The sequence below is a fragment of the Ovis canadensis genome, chromosome 2 (assembly GCF_042477335.2).
Source record: "Ovis canadensis isolate MfBH-ARS-UI-01 breed Bighorn chromosome 2, ARS-UI_OviCan_v2, whole genome shotgun sequence".
NCBI lineage: Eukaryota > Metazoa > Chordata > Mammalia > Artiodactyla > Bovidae > Ovis > Ovis canadensis.
In genome coordinates, this window is record NC_091246.1 from 180,866,687 (window position 1) to 180,884,530 (window position 17,844).

General features: G+C 37.4%; 1 protein-coding gene across 2 annotated transcripts in view; it reads left to right on the forward strand.

Annotated features, from left to right (window-relative positions):
* ZRANB3 (zinc finger RANBP2-type containing 3) overlaps nt 1–17,844 on the forward strand; it is a 293,996-nt gene that overhangs the window by 199,118 nt on the left and 77,034 nt on the right. For both annotated transcript variants that reach the window (XM_069577715.1, XM_069577714.1), the window contains 2 exons: nt 2,645–2,816; nt 3,999–4,115. In XM_069577715.1, the coding sequence (XP_069433816.1) occupies nt 2,645–2,816; nt 3,999–4,115 (289 nt within the window). The remainder of the gene's footprint in view (nt 1–2,644; nt 2,817–3,998; nt 4,116–17,844) is intronic.

Sequence of the window (17,844 nt, forward strand, 5' to 3'; positions counted from 1 at the left end):
CATTCTATGGATTTTGACAGAGGTGCAATGGCATGTATCCACTATTGTGGTATCCCATAGAATAGTTCCACTGCCCTGAAAATTCCCTGTGTTCCACCCAGTCATCCTTACCTCCTCTGTAGTCCCTAGGAGCCGTTTATCTTTTTACTGTCTCCATAGGTTTGCCTTCTTGACTGTGCTGGGTGGTTGGAATCATACAGTGTAGCCTTTTCATATTAGCTTCTTTCACTTAGTTATATGCATTTAAGTTTCCTCCAAAGCTTTTCACGATTTCATAGTTCATTCTTTTTAGCACTGAGCATTATCTTTTTTCTTATTATATGGAATTGTAAACATAAGATTTTTTTTCCTGTTCTATTTTTTCTCAGTTTTATTAAGATATATTTGACAGGTATTAGTTTTTTTCAACCATGATGTCAAAATGTAATTATCTTGATTGTGAAGGGAAAAATAGGTGACAGAATTGAGTAATAGCAAATCTTTTTCTATTTTTGAAAACAAAAATTTATTTTAATTGGAGAACAATTACTTTACAATATCGTGATGGTTTTTGCCATGCATCTTATGAATCGGCACATGCATACCTATGAATAGATATACGTGTGTCGCCTCCATCATAAAACCCCCTGCCCAACTCCCTCTCCACCCCGTCTCTCCAGCCTGTCACAGAGCGCGGGCTGTAGGTGCCCTGCTTCATACAGCAGACTCGGCACTGGTTATCTGCTGTACATACGGTGCTGCGTTTATCTCAATGCTGTTCTCTCAAATCGTCCCATCCTCTCCCTCTCCCACTGAGTCCAAAAATCTGTTCTTTACATCCGTGTCTCCTTTGCTGCCCTGTACACAGGATCATATGTACCATCTTCAGATCCCATATATATGCATTAATAAATGGTATTTGTCTTCTTTGTGACTTATTTCACTCTGTATAATAGGCTCTAGGCTCACCCATCTCATTAGAACTCACTCAAATGCATTGGCTTTTATAGCTGAGTGACATTCCCCCGTGTGTATGTACCACAACTTCTTTATCCATGTATCTGCCGACGGACAGCTAGGTTGCTTCAGTGTTCTAGCTATTGCAAACAGTGCTGCATTCAACACTGGGGTTATTAATGTAGAAAGTTTTAATTGTGTGCAGACATAAAGCATTAAAGGAAGTCAAAATACTTCAGTGAACAGATTTCAGTAATTCAACTTATAGCAGTTGTAACTAAACTTACTTTTTTTTACAATGCCAGCACTTAGTTTTGTTTTTTTTTAAAAGAAATACAAGGAAGAATTTCTTATTGATAACAACTAAATGGTGTCTGTCATTTTTTCACACAGAAGTTTCATCCATTCACTATACGTTTCTAATCAGTTCTACATGCAAATACATGTTTTTAATGTTTTGGGTACTATTCCTGTATGTTTGCTATCAAAATACATAAACCTAAAAAAAAAAACCAGTATCAGCAATTTACTGGTTTCTCAAAATAACACTATGTATTAAAATACCACCAAATCCCACTAAAATGAAGCTATTTAATTGTTAATATTAATAATTGTAATGCAACCTAACAGGAAATTTTCCTTTGTTAATTATTCTCTTATAGCTATTTTCAGTAGTTTTGGCTCCCAGAAGACCATTGTGAATTTTGTGGACTTGTGTGGGGTTGTCACAGTGATAAAGGGATGCTATTAGGCCAGCTGTCTTGCTGTCTAAGTTCAGTACATCCACCAAATGTAATACCTACCCCTGGTGCTTGGTGCTTCCAACTCCTGATCTCAAAGATCTAGAGGATAATTTCCCTTTTGCAAACATTTTTGAGGTGTTGCTTGCTTTCTTTTGTCATCTACTGCTTGTCTGACTTCTAAACGTTTGTTGAATATCCTCTGATGTTTTCTCTCCCAATCTCTTGTTCATAAGTCATTTGTACCTTTTTCCCTGCCTTTGCTCTCAATTCAGTGGTTCAAAGGAAGAAGAGCTCACCAGGTGATCTGTCTGCTGGGCGTAAAAGCTCAGTGGGAGATAATGTTGCCTCCTATAATTGTAGAAAATGTTTTAGGTGGTTTTGGTTGGTACATAGCCTGACTGGTGTTCTGACAGTTAGTGCTTAATTAGCGCTAGATCTGCTAAACACAGTGCCTTATGTGAGGTCACCCAAAATGCCAGTGGTATTCAGGGTTATCAGTTTTGCTCAGCCTTATATTCAGTTCAGTCACTCAGTCATGTCTGACTGTTTGCAAACCAATGAACTGCAGCACACCAGGCCTCCCTGTCCATCACTAACTCCCGGAGCTTGCTCAAACTCATGTCCATTGAGTCAGTGATGCCATCAAACCGTCTCATACTCTGTCGTCCTCTTTTCCTCCTGCCTTCCATCTTTCCCAGCATCAGGGTCTTTTCTAATGAATCAGCCTCGTATTAACTCAACGTAAACACTATGCTTAAACATTAACATTTCCTGTAGCTGAGAGTAATGTATAATCTTATTCATTACTATTTCTAAAGAAGAGTTTTTTGAAACTAATTTGCATTCAGTAATAAAACTAAAAACAGTATCATGGCTCCTTATCTTAAAAGGAAGAGCACATTGAATAAATTGTTTTCTTACTCTAGCATCCAGCTTTGCTACATTTTTTTTCTTCATACTAACAGATATTTTGGTAAAAGACCTCAGTGGGATTGCAGAGGGGCATCAAATCTTAATGAACTTCATCAGCTATTAAGTGACATAATGATTAGAAGATTAAAGGCTGAAGTCTTAACCCAGCTGCCCCCTAAAATCAGACAGCGTATTCCATTTGATCTTCCATCAGCAGCAGCCAAGGTGAGAACCCATGTTTGATTGAAAGTCTTACCTGAAATCATTTTAAATTATAATATGAAAGATTGCACATATTTCATATTTCACAGAAGGAAAAAATTCACTGTCTTAAAACAGCTTTAATTAATAAAGCCATATGAATTGTCTTACATTATTTCAAGAAAAGAGCAGGAAGAATTTAAATTTATTCATCAAATAATGTGAAAAGATTCAGTATCTTAGTCTTTAAAAAATATATTTCTGCTGAATGGTGAAAAAAACACTTCAATTGCTGCATAGACTTAGTACTAAGAATTCTAAGTATTTGTAGGATGTGAAGCCCAGTAATTAGCAAGAAAAGTTCAGTTTCTTGCTCTTAAGTACACGTAGCTGTCTCCTAGAATAATTTGGTTGCATCCCCTGATTCTGGAAATCTTAAAACTCTGTGACCATGTTGTAGGATGTGAAGTTCAACTTACTAGAAAACCAAAATTGTGCTTTTCCCAGCCCTTATCACATTTACTTTTGGGGAGTACGATGCTTGTGTAATCTCTGAAATTTCTTCAAATCTGGACATAACTATCAGCAAATACTACTTATTGCCTTGTTTTATCTTGAAAGCTTAAAATAAGCATTTAGTATATTAAAAAAAAAACACTGAGCAATATAAGTAAAATAAAAGTGGTCTTATTTCCTGTATCCATTTTTTTAAGAAAAGAAAAAGTGTCAATATCATAGCACTTTTTTTATGTGACAGTATTCTCCAAGTCTTAAGGCTTATTTAAATAAAATCATAGCATTAAATTAAATACTCTGCTACCATATATATTTTTGCTACTGTGTATAGTTTCTATTTTTACTTAAAGTTTTTATTTTATTTAAATTTTTTCTTAAAATTTTTTTTTTTTGCTTTACTAAATGTTCCTTTGTAAGAGAAGGCTGCAACTGTTTGATTTATGGTGTTAGCCAAGGGCTTGGTTTTCTCCCACACCTAGTCATTGCTTTCTGTCATTAGCACAAACATGTGACTGACTTGCCTCCACACTGATGTTTTTAAATGAACACACTGGTATCTTTGAGAATCTATGTATATATGTATTTTTTATATATTAAAAAAGAAAATAAGTAGGACATGATTCATTATTACATTATTTGCTGTCATTTTTTATACTGTATTTCTAAACAGTGTTATTTTCTCCTTCATAGGAATTGAATTCCAGCTTTGAAGAGTGGGAAAAATTAATGAGAGCTCCATATTCAGGTGCCACCGAGACACTCATGGGGTTGATTACTCGCATGTTTAAACAAACTGCTATTGCCAAGGTACACATTACCTGACCATCCTGTGTTTGTGTTGATACAAGTTATTTAATGTATTTAATTTTTTTAAATTAAGCAACCTAGTTGCATACTGCATCATGTCTTTGCCATTTAATTTTTTTAAGTATTTATCATGGAAAAATTCAGACATATTCAAAGTAAACAGTATAATGAGCACTGTTATACCTATTCATATATATATATATATATTCATATTCATATATATAAATGTGGAGTAGGATTGTGGTGCTTATTTGTTTGGCTGCATTGGGTCTTAGTTGCAGCATGTGGGATCTTTGTTGTGTTATGGAGGGTCTTTCATAGTGGGGCGCAGGCTCTCGTTATGGCTCACAGACTGTCTAGTTGTGGCATGCAGGCTCAGTAAGTCGTGGTGTGAGCTTCGTTGCTCTGCAACATGTGGGATCTTAGTTCCCAAAAAGGGATCAAACCACTGTACCCTGCACTGCAAGGCAGATTCTTAACCACTGGACCACCAGGGAAATCCCCTCTACCTGTTCATATATTGATCCTTTTCTTTAGATGGGTATACTTTGATGAGGGAGTATATTTTATGCTTTCTCATTGAAAGGACTTACATATATTCATCATTTTTGCCAGCTTTTGCCATGGTCTTACTACATAATGGCTACTAGTAATCTTTTTTATATGTCAATCATTTTTAGTTGGTATTATGTTTTTACATTCCTCCAGATGTAGTTGTGTTTACATTCTGTTTGTCCTAAAGTGCAAGTTAGAGTGTTAGTTTTTAAATCTCAATATGACTATCAGATAGATTCATCACACATTGTTTGTTGCTATTTTTGCCAGGATTGTTCAACTATATGTGAATTATACCCTCAGAAACCTCTTTAAAAAACTATGTTGTAAAGGAAATCTCAGATTTGGAGAAAGATGACATGTTACCATTGAACTTATTTACATGCTAATATGTCATCTTTCTCCAAATCTGAGATTTCCTTTATAACATAATTTTTTAAAAAGAGGTTTCTTAGGGTATAATTCACATACAGTGAAATTCTTTTTAAAACATACTGTTTGATGAAACTTAACATATATCGTTAATCACCACTACAGTCAAGATAGAGAACATTTCTATTACCCCCAAGTTTCCTCATGCACCTTTGTGGATGTTTCCTTCACACCTCTCTAGACTTTGGTGTTCACAGATCTGGTTTCTATCACTATTCAGTTCAGTTCAGCTCAGTCGTATCTGACTCTGCAACCCCATGGACTGCAGCATGCCAGGCTTCCCTGTTCATCACCAACTCCTGGAGCTTACTCAAACTCATGTCCATCAAGTCGGTGATGCCATCCAACCATCTCATTCTCTGTCATCCCCTTCTCCTCCTGCCTTCAGTCTTTCCTAAAATCAGGGTCTATTCCAATGAGTCAGTTCTTTACATCAGATGGCCAAAGTATTGGCATTGCATCAGGTGGCCAAAGTGTTATATCACTCTAGTTTCGTGTTTTTCAGAATGTCACAAAAATGGAATCCCATAGTATATAGCTTTGTGTCTGGCTTATTTCACTTAGCAGAAAGTTTTTGAATATTCATCCACGTTTTTGCATGTGAAATTGGTTTTTTCATTTTTATTGCTGAATAGTATTTCAATATATGGATATATTAATATTTATATATCTATATTAATGTAACAATTTTTAGAACTTCCTTTACCAGTTAGTGGTTATTTGGAGTAGTCTCAATTTGTGCTTTTATGAACACGTCTATTATAATCATTCATGTGCAAGTCTTTGTATGAACACATTTTCATTTGCCTTGAGTAAATAACTGGAACAAAGACTGCTGGGTCATATGGAAAGCATAGACTTAACTTCATAAAAAGCTGCCAAATTGTTTTTCAAAGTGTATAGCATTTTGCATTCCAAGTATCAACATAGGAGAGTTCCAGTGTCCTCCATCTTTGTCAGCACTTGGTATTGTCAATCTTTTTTAAAATTTTAGTTATTCTTTTTGGTATGGGTGGTGTCTCGTGGTTATTTTAACTTACCTTTTCTTAACGTCTAATGATATTGAACATATTTTCATTTGCTTTTTAGCCATTCATTTTCTTTTGTAAAGTGTCTGCTCACATCAACCCATACTTATACTGGGTTATATGAGCCCTTGATATATCTTACATATCTGTCATTTACAAATAATTATTCCAAGTCTGTGGATCCATTTCTGTTTTCTTAACATTGTCTGTTTCAAGAACAGAAATTTTAAGTTTTGAAACAATCATGTTTATCAATTATTTATCTTCAGTTCAGTTCAGTCTCTTAGTTGTGTCCAACTCTTTGCGACCCCATGGACTGCAGCACTCCAGACTTCCCTGGCCATCACCAACTCCCAGAGCTTACTCAAACTCATGTCCCTCGAGTCAGTGATGCCATCCAACCATCTCATCCTCTGTTGTCCCCTTCTCCTTCTGTCTTCAATCTTGCCCAGCATCAGGGTCTTTTCCAATGAGTCCGTTCTTTGCATCAGGTGGCCACAGTATTCGAGTTGCAGCTTCAGCATCAGTCCTTCCAATGAATATTCAGGACTGATTTCCTTTAGGATGGACTGGTTGGATCTGCTTGCTGTCCAAGGGACTCTCAGGAGTCTTCTCCAACACCACAGTTCAAAAGCATCAATTCTTCTGTGCTCAGCTTTCTTCATGGTCCAACTCTCACATCAGTACATGACTACTAGAAAACCCACACCTTTGACTAGACAGACCTTTGTTGGCAAAGTAATGTTCTGCTTTTTAATATGCTGTCTAAGTTGGTCATAAGTTTTTTTCCAAGGAGCAAGCGTCTTAATTTCATGGCTGCAGTCACCATCTGCAGTGATTTTGGAACCCAAGAAAATAAAGTCTCACTGTTTCCATTGTTTCCCCATCTATTTGCCATGAAGTGATGGGAATGGATGCCATGATCTCAGTTTTCTGAATGTTGAGTTTTAGCCACCTTTTTCCCTCTCCTCTTTCACTTTCAAGAGACTCTTTAGTTCCTCTTCACTCTCTGCCATAAGTGTGGTGTCATCTGCATATCTGAGGTTATTGATATTTCTCCCAGCAATCTTGATTTCAGCTTGTGCTTCCTCCAGCCCAGCATTTCTCATAATGTACTCTGCATATTAGTTAAATAAGCAGGGTGACAGTATATAGCCTTGACATACTCCTTTCCCACTTTGGAACCAGTCTGTTGTTCCACGTCAAGTTCTAATGGTTGCTTCCTGACCTGCAGGTAAGGTGGTCTGGTATTCCCATATTTTGAAGAATTTTCCACAGTTTATTGTGATCCACACAGTCAAAGGCTTTAGCATAGTCAATAAAGCAGAAGTAGATGCTTTTCTGGAATTCTCTTGCTTTTTTGATGATCCAGCAGATGTTGGCAATTTGACCTCTGGTTCCTCTGCCTTTTCTAAATCCAGCTTGAACATCTGGAAGTTTATGGTTCATATATGTTGAATCCTGGCTTGGAGAATTTTGAGCATTACTTTGCTAGCATATGAGATGAGTGCAATTGTGTGGTAGTTTCAACTTTCTTTGGCATTGCCTTTCTTAGGACTAGAATGAAAATTTACCTTTTGCAGTCCTGCGGCCACTGCTGAGTTTTTCAAATTTGCTGGCATATTGAGTGCAGCACTTTCACAGCATCATCTTTCAGGATTTGAAATAGCTCAGCTGGAATTCCATCACCTCCACTAGCTTTGTTCATAGTGATGCTTCTTAAGGCTCCTTAAGGCTCTAGGTGAATGATGACACCATTGTGGTTATCTGGGTCATGAAGATCTTTTTTGTACAGTTCTTCTGTGTATTCTTGTCACCTCTTCTTAATATCTTCTGCTTCTGTGAGGTCCATACCATTTCTGTCCTTTATCGAGCCCATCTTTGCGTGAAATGTTCCCTTAGTATCTCTAATTTTCTTGAAGAGATCTCTAGTCTCTTGAGGAGACTATAAATCTCTAAATTATGTATTTACTTTTTTTTTTTTAATTGCACTAGGTCTTCATTGCTCTGCATGGACAATCTCTAGTTGTGGCTAGCCAGGGCTACTCTTCGTTACGGTGCACTGGCTTCTCATTGTGGTTGCTTCTCTTGTTGTGTAGGGGCATGGGCTTCAGTGGTTGCAGCATGTGGACTCAGTAATTGTGGCTCATGGCCCTAGACTGCATGGGCTTCAGTAGTTGAGCACACAGGTTCTAGGGTGCAGGCTCAGTAGGTATGGCACACAAGCTTAGTTGCTCTGTGGCATGTGGAATCTTTCCGGACCAGGAATCGAACTCATGTCCCCCGCATTGTCAGGTGGATTCATATCCACTGTACCACCATGGAAGTCCTCAATTTTTTCTTTTATGTTTTATGTTTTTTGAGTCCTAATTGATTTTTGCTTAATCCAGATTCAAAAACATTTTCTCCAATGTTTTCTTCTAGAAGTACTATAACCTTATATTTTATTTGTAAGTCTATGAGCTAGTTTGAGATAATTTTTTTAAATATTTGTTTATTTATTTGGCTGCACCTGACCTTAGTTGCAGCATGTAGGATCCAGCTTCCTGACTAGGGATTGAACCCAGACTCCCTTCACTGGGTGCATGGAGTCTTAGCTACTGGACCACCAGGGCAGTCCTGAGATAATTTTGTGTGTGTGTGTGTGTGATGTAAAGTAAAGGTTGAGGTTCAGTTTGGTTTTTGTTTTTCTTACATATGGATTTTCATATTGTTCCAGCCTTCTTTGTTGGAAAGACAGTTTCTCCCTTATTGAATTATCTTGGTACTTTCATAAAAAATCACTTGGTTATGTACGTATAAATCTGTTGCTGAACTCTGTTCTGTTTCGTTGATCTATGCATCAGACCTTAGAGGAATACTACACTGGCTTGATTTACTCTATAATAAGGCTTGAAATCACATAATGTTCACCTTTACTTGATTCTTTTTCAAAATTGTTCTGTCTCTTATATGTCCTCTGCTTTTCCTTATGATTTATAGGATTAGCTAGTTTAATATATACAATTTTCATTGGAATTATGGGTGGGATGATTTGGGAGAATGGCATTCTAACATGTATACTATCATGTAAGAATTGAATCGCCAGTCTATGTCTGACGCAGGATACAGCATGCTTGGGGCTGGTGCATGGGGATGACCCAGAGAGATGTTATGGGGAGGGAGGTGGGAGGGGGGTTCCTGTTTGGGAACGCATGTAAGAATTAAAGATTTTAAAATTAAAAAAAAAAAAAAAAACTAAAAAAAAAAAAACCACAAATACCACTGGAAAAAAATAAAATAAAATAAAATAAAAGTGTTAACATCAGAACTAAGCCTAAGCTGAGAAGCTGATCCTGGGTCCTCTCCTTGGAAATCTCAAAATTAAGATAAATGTAGGATGTTTGGCCTGAAAACTCCTCATCTAAAGCTTTGAGCTTGGACTTAACAGCCTGTGTCACAAGAATTGATTGTCTTTAAATTGAGATATAGTCAACACAGTTTCTATTAGTTTCATGTATATGACATAATTATTTGATATTTATGTCTATTGCAAATTGATTATCACAAGGTATTCAGTTAATATCCATCATTATATATACTTGCAAAATTTTTTTCTTGTGGTGAAGACCCTAAGATTCATCCTTTTAACAAACTTCAAACATACAATATAGTGTTATTAACTATTATCACCATGCTGTAACTACATCCCATGACCCATTTATTTTGTAACTGGAACTTTGTACATTTTGACCTCTTTTACCTATTTCACTCTCCTCCCATTCTTTGTTTTGCCCCTGTCAACAACCAATCTGTTCCCTATAGTGTGAGCTTGGTGGAGGGGAGGGTAGGTAGTTTGTTTTTTCAGATTCCACGTATAAGTGAGATCCCAAGGTATTTATACTTTCCATAGTAGCTATACCAATTTTCATTTCCAGCAGTAGTGCACAAGGGATCCCTTTCTGTGCATTCTTGCCAGCACTATTTTTTCTTCCCTTTTTTGATAATAACCAGTCTAACAGATGTGAGATGGTATTGAATATTCTTTTCTTAATATTATTGAATCTCCTGATCCATAAAAAGTGTTTCTTTCTCCTTTGGTTTAGGTCTTAAATTTCTCCCAGCAATGTTTTCTAATTTTCTTGAATACATTTTGTTAGATTTCTTTCTTGGTATTTCATGTCTTTTATGCTGTTACAGATAGAATTTTTAAATTTAAATTTCTACTTTTTCATTGCTAAATATAGGTTTGATTATTATATATTGACCTTTTATTTTGTAATCTTACTACACTCACTTATGAGTTCTTATGACGTTTTGGTAAGTTCTTTGGGATTTTGTGCATAGATATCATTTTGTCTGCATATAAAGATACTTTTTTTTCTTCCCTGTAATCTGTATGCCTTTTATTTTTATTGCCTATCACATTGAAGGAACAGAAGTATAATTTTGAACAGAAATGGTAGTGTTAAATAACTTTCCCTTGCTGCTGCTCTTAGAATGAAACCATTCAGCCTTTTGCCATTAATTCCAGTGTTTTCTTTAAGATTTTTATTGATGCTCTTTTTTAAGCTGAGAAAATTTCCTTCTTTTCCTAGTTTGTTGAGAGGAGAGATGAGACATAAAAAGTGTTTTCCTTTGTCAAAACAGTGTTAGTAAGAAGGTAGCTACCAGAAAAGTGGGTAAGAAGAAGACAGCTAAAATGTAACAAAATTATGCCAGGTAAGTGTCCTTGATATTTATCCTAGAGAAATGAAAACTTAGGTTTTACACAAACATCTTTACAGGAATTTATTTATAATAACCAAAAACTTGGAAACAACCCAAATGCCCTTCAAACAAATTGTAGTACTTTAATATAATGGAATATTCAATTAAAAGGAATGAACTGTTGACAAATGCAACAAATTGCATGAATCTCAAGAACATCGTACTAAGTGACAGAAGTCAGTATCAAAAGTTTACATACATCATGGCACCATTTTTACATTTTCAAAATGATAGAATTATGTGATATGATAGAATTACAATGATAGAAAATAGCATTATTCCCATGTAATTTTCTAGTTTTGAATTGCACTGTAATTATATAAGAAATGATATATGTATCTTCTGATTAGGAGAAGCTAGGTTAAGAGCACAGGGGAGCTCTATAGTACCTTTGCAACCTCTCATGTGTCTAAACATTTCAAAATAAAAGTTTTAAAAATGTATATAGGTAGTAGACAAGGAACCTGGAGGCTACAGTTCATGGGATCACAAAGAGTCAGACATGACTGAATGACTGACACACACAGTAGACACAATAAAGTAATCTGAAGACAGAAAAAATTCACATTAATCCAAAAGAAGGCAGAAAAGGAACAAAGAACAGCTACATCAAACAGAAAATAATTTGGTAGGTTTAAATCCAGATTTCTCAATAATTGCATCAAGTGTGAATGCTCTGAACCCAGCAATTAAAAGACAATAACTTACTTTGGCCACCTGATGTGAAGAGTTGACTCATTGGAAAAGACTCTGATGCTGGGAGGGATTGGGGGCAGGAGGAGAAGGGGATGACAGAGGATGAGATGGCGGATGGCATCACCCACTCGATGGACATGAGTTTGTGTGGACTGTGGGAGTTGGTGATGGACAGGGAGGCCTGGCTTGCTGCGATTCATGGGGTCATAAAGAGTCGGACACATCTGAGCAACTGAACTGAACTGATACACTCAGTATAATGCTAATCGAAATCCCTGTAATATTTTTTATACAGATTGACAAACTGAATGTAAAATTTATGTGGCAACCAATACAAATCACTTCCTGTAGCCAAAATAATTCCAAATGAAGTTGGAAGACTCCCACCATATAATATAAATAGTTACTATAACATTGCAGTGGTATAATGTTGCAATGGTAAGACTTTGTGATGTTGGCATAAGGATAGACATTTAAACTAATGAACCAGAAAAGAGAGCTTAGCAGTAGATATTCATCAGTTCAGTTCAGTTCATTTGCTCAGTCGTGTCCAACTCTTTGCAACCCCATGGACTGCAGCACGCCAGGCTTCCCTGTCCATCACCATCTCCCAGAGCTTACTCAAACTTATGTCCATTGAGTCACTGATGCCATCCAGCCATTTCATCCTCTGTCATCCCCTTCTTCTGCCTTCAATCTTGCCCAGCATCAGGGTCTTTTCCAATGAGTCCGTTCTTTGCATCAGGTGGCCACAGTATTCGAGTTTCAGCTTCAGCATCAGTCCTTCCAATGAATATTCAGGACTGATTTCCTTTAGGATGGACTGGTTGGATCTGCTTGCTGTCCAAGGGACTCTCAAGAGTCTTCTCCAACATCGCAGTTCAAAAGCATCAATTCTTCTGTGCTCAGCTTTCTTCATGGTCCAACTCTCACATCCATACATGACTACTAGAAAACACACACCTTTGACTAGACGGACCTTTGTTGGCAAAGTAATATCTCTGCTTTTTAATGTGTTGTCTGGGTTGGTCTTAACTTTTCTTCCAAGGAACAAGCGTCTTAATTTCATGGCTGCAGTCACCATCTGCAGTGATTTTGGAGCTCAAAAAAATAAAGTCTGTTGCTGTTTCCATTGTTTCCCCATCCATTTGCTGTGAAGTGATGGGACTGGATGCCATGATCTTAGTTTTCTGAATGTTGAGTTTTAAACCAACTTTTTCCCTCTCCTCTTTCACTTTCATCAAGAGGCTCTTCAGTTCTTCACTTTCTGCCATAAGGGTGGTGTCATCTGCATATCTGAGGTTATTGATATTTCTCCCAGCAATCTTGATCCCAGCTTGTGCTTCATCCAGTCCAGCATTTCATGATGTATTCTGCATTTAAGTTAAATAAGCAGGGTGACGATATACAGCCTTGACGTACTCCTTTTCCTATCTGGAACCAGTCTGTTGTTCCACGTCCAGTTCTAGCTGTTGCTTCTTGACCTGCATACAGAGTTCTCAGGAGGCAGGTCAGGGGTCTGGTATTTCCATCTCTTTAAGAGTTTTCGACAGTTTGTTGTGATCCACTCAGTCAAAGCCTGGAGATATTCATACTGATCTTAAGAAAGGGCACAAGATAATAGGGAAATGATAGTCTTTTCAACAGCTGGTACTAGGGCAGTTAGATAAGCAAAAGGAAAAAAAAATGAGCCTGGATCATTATTTCACACCATACATAAAAATTAACTTGAAGCGAATCATACATATATAAAAGTAAATTTGTAAAATTTTGGTAGCATACATATTTTAAAATATCCCATCCTTTGGATGGGAAGATTTTTTTAGATAGTATACAAAAAGCACATTCTTTAAAGGAAAAGCAAATGGGACTCAAACCCTTAAAATTTATGTTGTTCAAAAGTGTTACTCAAACCCTTAAAATTTATGGTGTTTGGAAGTGTTACATATGAAAGACATTGTGGCATTGAAAATGCAAATGCAAAATATAGATGGGAAGAAAATATTTGCAATACATCCCCCCAGTTCCATTTTCCCATATCATAATTTTTTGTTTGATCAGTGTTCATTGTTTACACTATAATGACTCTGTTAAACACTTCACAATTGAGCTGCAATTACATTTCTTTTCTTTGACAACTGTTGTTTTTCTTAACTGTCTTGTTTTTCATTTGTTTGCTTGCTCACCTAGCTTTCTTTGTTCTTAGTACTGACTGTAGAATACAGCTTAAAAGAAAAGAATATGCATGAGAACCTTTTAGATAATTTCCTGCATTTGATAAGAAACCCAGTTGGAAGTCAGAAGTGTTGATATGCATGGGTGCTACATCACTTCAGTTGTGTCGACTCTGCAACCTTATGGACTGTAGCCCTCTAGGCTCCTCTATCCTTGGGATTCTCCAGGCAAGAATACTGGAGTGGGTTGCTATGCCCTCCTTCAGGGGATCTTCCCATGTCTCCTGCTGGGAGAAGCCTTTATATATTAGAACAGTTTAGATAATTTCGTGCGTATGGTAAGAAACCCTAGTTGGAAGTCAGAAGTGTTGATAGTCAATAGGAAGTTGCACCTAATTCTTAGAATCCTTGAAGAAGAGTAAAGAGATGAAAAGTTAATTGTTCCAGCTTGGAACATATTCCCAAAGATTATTGGTAGCAGAAGGCTACCCCGACTTCCTAGATTTCAGTCCTTTTACTTTCCTGCCTATTAGAACCTCTGTCCTCAACCACCTATGTAAGTTGTAACTGTTATGTCTATTCGTGTGCTGTAACCAGAAATAATTAGTACATAGCATTACCAGATTGGAATTCTTAATATATTGTCCCCAGAAATATTATTGGTATCCAATAGAGTCCAAAGTAATTATAGATAATACAGTTTACCTATGTTGTAGTTGTAGGTAACATTGAGGGGAGGTATCTTACATTCAATATTGTTTCCATGAGAAAATGTGTTTCACAGTTCTCTCAAATCTATCTGTTAATGAACTTTTAAAATACCACACATTATAAATTGGTAATTGTATTGTGTGCTTACTAATGTAGCTTCCTTTCTTTGGCTAAGTGTTTTCCTAACTAATTCAGCAAATATTTATTGAGTGCCTACTATGTGGCAAGGATTATGCTTGGTGTGAGAGAGGCATGGTGAACAAGACATGGTATCTATCTCTCACAGAATTTGGAGTCTGTTGGGGAAGACAGTAAAAATAAATGTTCAACTACAATAGAGCATATTGAGTGCCTGAAAAACAGGACATTGAAGAGGGACATGGGAGAAAACACTTGGTCAAGTCTTGGGGGTTCAGGATTCCAAGGAATGAACAAGTAAGATGTGTAATTATCCTAAGGGTCTGAGCAATCAGATATTGTGGAATAGGGTAAAATGATATGATTTGCACTTCACAAAAAGAACAGCAGCTACAGGTATGCCACGTTTTGTTGAACCTCGCTTTATTGCACCTTGCAGATTACATTTTGTTGTTGTTGTTGTTACAAATTGAGAGTTTGTGGCAACTGTGTGTCAAACAAGTCTTCTTGGCATTATTTTTCCAGTGGCATTCACTCACTCATGTCCCTGTGTCACGTTTAGGCAATTCTCATAATATTTTAAACTTCGCCATTATTATTATGTTTGTTACGGTGATCTCTGATGGGATCAGTTATCTTTTGTAATTCTTTGGGGGTGCCTCCAACAGTGTCTGTATATGCCGGTAAACTTAACTAAGATATTTGTTTGTATTCTGACTGCTCCACCTCTGTCTATTCCTCTGTCTCTCTCTCTCTCTCCCCTCAGGCCACCCTATGTCCTGAGACACAACAATGCTGAAATAGGCCAGTAAATAGCCCTATAATGGCCTCAGCAGCATTCAAGTGAAAGGAATAGCTGCACATGTGTCTCTTCACATCAAAAGCAGAAACGATCAAGCTTAGTGAAGAAGTCATGTTGAAAACTGATGTAGGCTGAGAGCTGGGCCTGTTGCACCTAATAGTTAGCCAGGTTGTGACCTCAAAGGAAGAGTTCTTATAGGAAATTAAAAGTGTTGCTCCAATGAACAAAACTGTCTTACTGATGATATGGGAAAAGTTTTAGTGGTCTGGAAAGACAATCAAACCAGTCACATCATTCCCTTAAGCCTAAGCCTAATCTAGAGCAAGGCCCTAACTCTTCAATTCTTTGAAGACTGAGAGAGACGAGGAAACTACAGAAGACTAGTTTGAAGGTAGCAGAGGTTGGTTCATGAAATTTAAGGAAAGAAGTATCTCTATAACATAAAAATACAAGGTGAAGCAGCAAGTGCTTATGTAGAATCTGTAGCAAGCTATTCAGAAGATCTGGCTAAGATAATTAATGAAGGTGGCTACATTAAACAAAGAGTCGAACACGACTGAGCGACTGAACTGAACTGAACTGAACATTAAACAACATCTTCATTGTAGATGAAACAGCCTTCTATTGGAAAAAGATCCATCCAGGACTTATGTAGTTAGATAGGAGAAGTCAGTGCCTGTGTTCAAAGCTTAAAGGGAGAGAAGTTTACTCTCCTAATTAGGAGCTAATGTGGATGGTGACTTAAGTTGAAGCCAGTGCTCAGGTCGTTCAGTTCAGTCACTCAATTGTGTCTGACTCTTTGTGACCCCATGGATTGCAGCACACCAGGCTTCCCTTGTCCATCACCAACTCCTGGAGCTTGCTCAAATTCATGTCCATCGAGTTGGTGATGCTATCCAACCATCTCATCTTCTGTCATCCCCTTCTCCTGCTTTCAATCTTGCCCACCATCAGCGTCTTTTCCAATGGGTCAGTTCTTTGCATCAGGTGGCCAAAGTATTGGAGTTTCAGCTTTATCATCATTCCTTCCAGTGAACACCCAGGACTGATCTCCTTTAGGATGGACTGGTTGGATCTTCTGGCAGTCCAAGGGATTCTCAAGAGTCTTCTTCAACACCACAGTTCAAAAGCATCAATTCTTCAGTGCTCAGCTTTTTTTATGGTCCAACTCTCACATCCATATATAACTACTGGAAAAACCATAGCTTTGACTAGATGGACCTTTGTCGGCAAAGTAATGTCTCTGCTTTTTAATATGCTGTCTAGGTTGGTCATAGCTTTTCTTCCAAGGAGCAAGTGTCTTTTAATTTCATGGCTGCAGTCACCATCTGCAGTGATTTTGGAGCCCAAATAAATAAAGTCCATCATTATTTCCATAGTTTCCCCATCTGTTTGCCATGAAGTGATGGGAACGGATGCCATGATCTCGTATTTTGAATGTTGATGAGTTTTAAGCCAACTTTTTCCCTCTCCTCTTTCACTTTTATCAAGAGGCTCTTTAGTTCTTCTTTGGTTTCTGTCATAAGGATGGTGTCATCTGCATATCTGAGGTTATTGATGATATTTCTCCCGGAAATCTTGATTCCAGCTTGTGCTTCATCCAGCCTGGCATTTCACATGATGTACTCTGCATATAAGTAAAGTAGCAGGGTGACAATATACAGCCTTGACATACTCCTTTTCCTATTTGGAACCAGTCTGTTGTTCCATGTCAAGTTCTAGCTGTTGTTTCTTGACCTGCATACAGATTTCTCAGGAAGCAGGTAAGGTGGTCTGGTATTCCATTCTCTTGGAGAATTTTTCACAATTTGTTGTGATCTACACAGTCAAAGGCTATGGCTTAGTCAATAAAGCAGAAGTAGGTGCTTTTCTGGAATTCTCTTGCTTTTTTCAGTGATTCAGCAGATGTTGCCAATTTGATCTCTGGTTCCTCTGCCTTTTCTAAATCCAGCTTGAACATCTGGAAGTTCACGGTTCACATACTCTTGAAGCCTGACTTGGAGAATTTTGAGCATTACTTTGCTAGCATGTGAGATGAGTGCAATTGTGTGGTAGTCTGAATATTCTTTGGCATTGCCTTTCTTTGGGATTGGAATGAAAACTGACCTTTTCCAGTCCTGTGGCCACTGCTGAGTTTTCCAAATTAGCTGGCATATTGAGTGCAGCACTTTCACAGCATCATTTTTCAGGATCTGAAATAGCTCCACTGGAATTCCATCACCTCTGCTAGCTTTGTTCCTGGTGATGCTTTAATGCCCACTTGACTGCATTCCAGGATGTCTGACTCTAGGTGAATGATGACACCATTGTGGTTATCTGGGTCAAGAAAAAAAATTTTTTGTAGGTCTTCTGTGTATTCTTGCCACCTCTTAATATCTTCTGTTTCTGTTAGGTCCATCCCATTTCTGTCCTTTATTGAGCCCATCTTTGCGTGAAATATTCCC